The sequence below is a fragment of the Gymnodraco acuticeps genome, unplaced genomic scaffold (assembly GCF_902827175.1).
Source record: "Gymnodraco acuticeps unplaced genomic scaffold, fGymAcu1.1, whole genome shotgun sequence".
Classification (NCBI taxonomy): domain Eukaryota; kingdom Metazoa; phylum Chordata; class Actinopteri; order Perciformes; family Bathydraconidae; genus Gymnodraco; species Gymnodraco acuticeps.
The window spans coordinates 3,342,947-3,348,802 of NW_022989890.1; the positions used below are offsets into that span (position 1 = coordinate 3,342,947).

General features: G+C 41.3%; 1 protein-coding gene across 1 annotated transcript; it reads right to left on the reverse strand.

Annotated features, from left to right (window-relative positions):
• Positions 1–317: 317 nt before the first annotated feature.
• Positions 318–3,631, reverse strand: LOC117535274 (tyrosinase-like). Its single transcript, XM_034199673.1, has 5 exons — positions 2,482–3,631; positions 1,507–1,723; positions 1,208–1,355; positions 949–1,130; positions 318–728 (listed from the first exon to the last, which is right to left on the reverse strand). Exons 1-5 carry the CDS (start codon positions 3,394–3,396, stop codon positions 469–471), a joined length of 1,722 nt encoding a protein of 573 aa, XP_034055564.1. The 5' UTR covers positions 3,397–3,631; the 3' UTR covers positions 318–468.
• Positions 3,632–5,856: the final 2,225 nt, after the last annotated feature.

The window sequence follows — 5,856 nt, forward strand, 5'->3', positions numbered from 1 at the left end:
AAGATTCATAACACACAAGGGGACGGGTAATAACCAGAAAAGCATGACATGGGGCCTTTAATGATTAATAAAGTGTTTACAACCTAATTCATAACCTAATTATGAATCCTTTATAAGCTTTGTCTTATTATAAAGTGGAACCCCACCATCCTGCAGAACCTTGATTTGATGGTAATCAGCTTAAATCGTGTTACCTTATGAATGTGAAAGTCATTATGGAACATTAACATGACAGGAAACATAACTTGCACAGACCATGTGTGAAATGAGCTAGAAAGTTGTGTGAGGAATATGAATGCCTCTTAATAACAAACTTCTTTTTTTTAACGCTTTAATACAGTTTAAATACATTGCCGGTAACAAAGATTGCAATGCTCATTTCAATAAGCCAATGTAACACATCATTCACAGTGCTTTGATATTAAAAATCATGGATGCATGCGTCAGTGCACAGGGATGGCTGTGCCTTCAGATAGCTGTTTGGTAGTTATGGTGTTTGCTTTCTTCACTGCCCCTGATAAGTAGCTCTCTCTCTGGGAGAGCAAATACGTTTCTCCACTTCCTCACGCTCAGCCAAGACGGCCCTCCATATCGCCGTTTTGCAGTTAGGACAGCAGCCACTATGCTCACTGCTAAAATCCCTCCACAGACCCCTGCAACCAGCAGCCAGGGCCACACGTCCTGCAACACCTCCAGGTAAGGACCCATTGATTCTGCTAGCCTCTGGTCTGAAAAAAAAGATATAAGTAGTCACAGGAAAGTAGGGAAACGTTTATTCAAGTTAAACAGGGATAGTACAGTATGTAACCAAGCCTGAATTATATTTTCCTTGACAATATCTTTCCTCTATAGTTGCAGGGGACATTTGAAAACAGATGATGGAAACCTATGTACTCCAAATGCAAATAGATGTTGAAAATAGAAAGCCTCCATTTAGATTGAACTTACTATAATCTAGAAGGTATGAATATTCATATCCCAGATCCTTGCTGGAGATGAAGAAGTCTCTGTGTCTGTGGAGGGGCAGGAAGGGCACCATGTGGGCGTCGCCGTTGTGCCCTATAGGTGTATCAGAGTCTGGGAAATCTGATGGAGACGGTCTGTACCTCCTGAGCCACTGCTCGTAAATGCTTCCATAGACAAAGAAAATGATGTTGAGTGAAAGTGTACTCAAATATAAAAGGTGTGTCGTGTGTGTGTGTCTCACCTGTCAACAAAAGCGTGGTGGAGAAAAAATATGGGGTCATTTGCTGAGCCCTGCACTGAAGATATGGATCCGTTCAGGAACACATGGAGAGCAGCATGCAACCCCCTTCGAGGACTGTTCCCTATTCCAGTCTGAGAGTCCGCGAATCCTGCAAGAGGACAGGTATTTACCGGTTAATTGGCACTTACAAAGGTGACGGCAGCATGTTATAAACGTCAACAAATTATAATTAATAGAACTTTATTGGGGCTGTGTGTCTGTGTTATTTATTTGTTTGTTTGAGGTCAAGCTTATCTGACCTTCCAGAGTGTTCCTGAAGCTCATGTTGGCACTGCGGTCCATGGCTCCGGTATCATAGTCGGTCAGACTGAGAGCGAACTCCACCTCTGCTGAAGTTGGTATTCGTTCAACCAAGTTACGGTTGTGGTTTCCAGGGTTACGCCGCAATGGGCCTTCTTCTTCAGCATTACACAACACACCCCTGTTACTGTAGTCCTCTGCTCTGGAGCACAGCACCTGTTGATGGAGGCACTAGGTGTCATATTGCTGGGATGTTGCAAATTATATTTTTGCTTCTTGAAATTGGTTACACTGAGTTTGAAAAGGATCCTTATATTAGGTGTTCTTTGTAAGGTTGGTTGATGTCAAAGTATCCCGCTTCCAGACGAGAAGGAGGAAGGAAAAGTATGTTATAACCTTTTGATCAAAACAGATGTTTTTAAGCATTAATTCAAAAATAAGCTATCGATTTTGTGATGGACCAAAAATTAGTATGTAATGATCTTTAAGTAAACATTTCTTAATGTGTTAAGATCAAAGCCAACTCTTTAGACGACTAAAACCTTTAATACTTTAACTGAAAAGTCCACTTAAAAGCCTATCCACTTTTAACTCTTAAGCTCCTTATGCATAATAACATCCCTGTTTACATCACAATACTTACTTTTGCAATGGCTGTCTACCACAAATATATATTATTGTATTTATATTATCTATATGTTGTATTTTTCCCTATAGTTTAACTTTGCAATATTTTACATCTTAGATTCCCTTTTATGACACAAGTGATTTTTGTTGTATACATTGGCTAATTATTAAGCATTGTTTGTTAGAGATCTGTAGACTATACCTCTTAGGCATAGCTTATTCATGAACTATCTTGAAACTGTATTACTGTAAGACATGAAAAAGGCAAGAGGAGAAACATGGAGAGAACACAGAACAAAACAAACGTTGTCACACCCAGATTGGAGAAGTATCTTAAACATGTTTACCGTCCAAGAAGATAAGACGGAGCCTGGGCTGAGCAGACTGGGGTCATGAGGGCTCCGGTCGCCCATCAGCTCGTCTGTGCACACGTCACATCCCTGGGCATCTCTCCAGTCCCAGTACGGGATGGTGAAGCTCATGTCTCCGGTCAGCTTCCTGATCTCATGCTCCCAGTGCAGCAGGTACACACGGTGCCATGGGAGGAACCCCGGCGCCCAGTGGGCAAAGTCCACCTCGGTCCACACATTCCCCGGGCCGCCGAGCAGCGCGTTACGGGACACGTAGTAATGCATCCACACAAACACATCATACACAGACACATCAGCAAACATCGGGTTGGAGCCGTTTTCCATCTCCTGGTAGGTCCCAGTGACCACTACATAGTCCCGGCTGACCGTCTGCTTGACCAAGTTCAGGTAAGAAACCAACCTGGTCTTCTCGGCCCTGGACAGGTGCAATATGTTCCTCCTGACGGACTCTCTCCTCTCATTGCAGTCCACACCAAAGTATCCGAACTTACAGTCTGCGCAGTTGAAACCCATGAAGTTCCCTGCGCACTGGCAAGTCCGGTTGAAGAAAACCAATGGCCACTTTTCCCTGTCGTCCAATCCGGAGAAGGGGTACTGCGGCCCGTGAGGCCGGTCCGGCACCTCCACATCCTCGCAGGAGCCCCGGCCCGAGGTGGCTCCACAGGACGAGCCGTCCTCTCCCCAGGACGGGCAGCACTCCTTTGTGCGCAACACTTCCCGGGTGGCACAAAGACGGGGAAATTGTTGATATGACGGTACCAAACACAATACGAAACTAATAATTGCAAGTTGCCACATTTCAGCTAGGTTATATTGTGAAGACTGCAAGTAGGAACGAATACACACATTGAATAAGGTCCAAGTGAATCTTTCCCAAGCTTGAATTACCATGCACCCCCTCCTCTGTCGAGCCAGTCACATGCCGCTTAGCCTCAGGGTGAAGCTTACTTCATGAGGGGGCAATTAGAAGAAATGCAAACATCCCGAGACTTCAGCAAAACGAATTCCATTCGAGGCCCATGTTGTAATAACAAAGATGGTACAGTTGTTTTCCCGAGTCATGAGCGTAAACAGCCTTAACCCATGATGTGTCCACACACACATAACCGCTGGCACATTATTCCTCAAACAAAGTAAACTGTTATTCCTTTCCTGGCATTATGGGATGTAACTAATTACCATGATAATACCATGAATTTTGAATTGGAAATGGGGGACCCTGATGTAAACAAGACGAAAGTCTTTCTCTGGTCTGCATCCCCTTAACAATTGTATGTTTTGAGCTGTACTGTACTGTACCCAATATACAAGCTGTTAATAAACTTTTCAATCAATCAATCAATCAATAAAACGCGGACCACATGTGTAATTGCTTATTTGTATAAATAGTAGGCCTATGTTTTTTAATAATGTTGTTAAAGGCAAATCAATATCATCCAAAAATGTATTATTTAACTTTAAACAGCCAACATATTTACACTCTGCAGTTAGGTAAAGTATTGAACAATAAGCCCCTGTCAGGATTCATAGTTTAAATAGTTTAAATGCCAAACAACCAAATGTCTTGTCTATTCATTTTTGTTGGAAAGTATTGCCAAAAATTCCTTTAATCAAACAACATTTGTGGAAATGTCTTTGATTGTCTCTGTGGTCATATGACCTTACCTTCACTTCAGACGGATGACTTTAAAACAAATTATTCACTGAGAACAATCTGATAACACATGCTCAAAGCAAGCTGTTGCCTGTGGGAAGTATGTGATTTATTTGCATATCAACGCTATATCAGAAGATCACTTTGATGGAGTTGGAGCTTTCTGAGTAGCTACTGCTGTCTCTCATGGCTCTCTCCACCTGAGAATATAACACTGTGTGTTTGTGCCCCCTGCTTGAGTTCAGTGATAGGGAACTCGTTGCATGTGATATAATGAATGAGCTTTCTTCACAGCCCCACCAGAGGGCGCCATCGGACAAGGCTACCTTCCTTTCTCTGTCTCCCCAGGCAACTAACAAACCTGATTTTTGCAGAGAGAAATCCATTCATTTAGCTCCTGGTAATGAATCCATGTAGAAAAATCCTCAAGTACATATTTGACCTCCATTTGATTAGACTTTCCAATCATCCTGTGAAAAGATTGTTGTTGGATATGCATCATTATTATTTTCCACTGTGCTAATTAACTGTGGCTGGATATGCTTTTGTTTATTTGGGGGCCTGCTGAAAGCCTTGATCATCCCTGCGTCTTACACCAGAAGCTTCTGGATTCACCTTTACATTGTGGAGGTGTTCTCATGTCTGATGAAGCTTCAGAAATGTAAATAAGTTATTTTGACTTTCTCTTCTGTAGATGGAATAATTATACCCAATTACACTAAACAACATTTTTGCTTGTGTTCTTATGGGGGTGTAACATTTAAAAATCAAAGCAGGATGTGATTCTTTATCAGTTGAAATGAAACCTGGCTATACTAAACTTAATATTAGTGGTATCAAATCCAGCATATTTCGCACACTGTTGTCGCCATGCTAAATGCATCTATACTGATTGCGTTCTTTGTTATATTCAGATTGTGTATTTGCCTAGATTTCCACTTCATATAAAGACAGACATAGTATAATTAAATTACATAATTGTTTAAGAGAGTTCTGTTCTCTCCTATTCATAATTCACATCAATATTCTCTCCAATTTAGAGTGAAGAGCTTCTAGTTACCACAGAATATATTTGATGTTTGACTTTGATTCAAATGTTGGCCCTCATGACAATATAGAAAGAAATACATGGAATTGGACGAGATACTTCATTTAATACAAGACAAACCTTTCATATTTTCTGGGAATCATTTGGACCCGAGGCAAGAGAGAGAAATAGTTCTGTCCTGATACCATCACTTTCTTTGCAGCTCAGAGCCACAACCATATTTGAACACAGAGACTTAATGACACATTAATCGCAATCATGAGGCATTAAGGAGAATATATATATATATCTTTGTTTTTCTTCAATCACACAGTCAACATTTCCTCAAGCACAGGAAGGTCAGAAAGAAAACCATTTAAATCAAACTAAAACATGGACCATTTCGAATCGGTTATTACAGTGAATGCTGCATGAAAAATAATCACGCCGTACCAATTAATTGCACACCAATCGCATGTAGATCATCACGTTCCTCAACACCATTGGTGCTTTGACTTACTTGTGAACAATTACCATTTTTCCTTTATATGTGTGTACTTTTTGTTCATGCTAAACATGCGTTTTCTGTGGCTCGGCTCCCTTAGCTTTCCACAGCTCTGCTCGTTTAGTCACTGTTGCTGCTCCATGCTCTCCACTGTTTTGGAGTAGG

Excerpts from the sequence above, each read along its gene's own strand:
- LOC117535274 (XM_034199673.1), bottom strand. The coding sequence starts at position 3,396 with ATGGTAATTCAAGCTTGGGAAAGATTCACTTGGACCTTATTCAATGTG. Across the intron at positions 1,724-2,481 it reads CCGTCTTATCTTCTTGGACG|GTGCTGTGCTCCAGAGCAGA; the intron begins GTAAACATGTTT and ends CTCCATCAACAG. Across the intron at positions 1,356-1,506 it reads CTTCAGGAACACTCTGGAAG|GATTCGCGGACTCTCAGACT; the intron begins GTCAGATAAGCT and ends GTCCTCTTGCAG.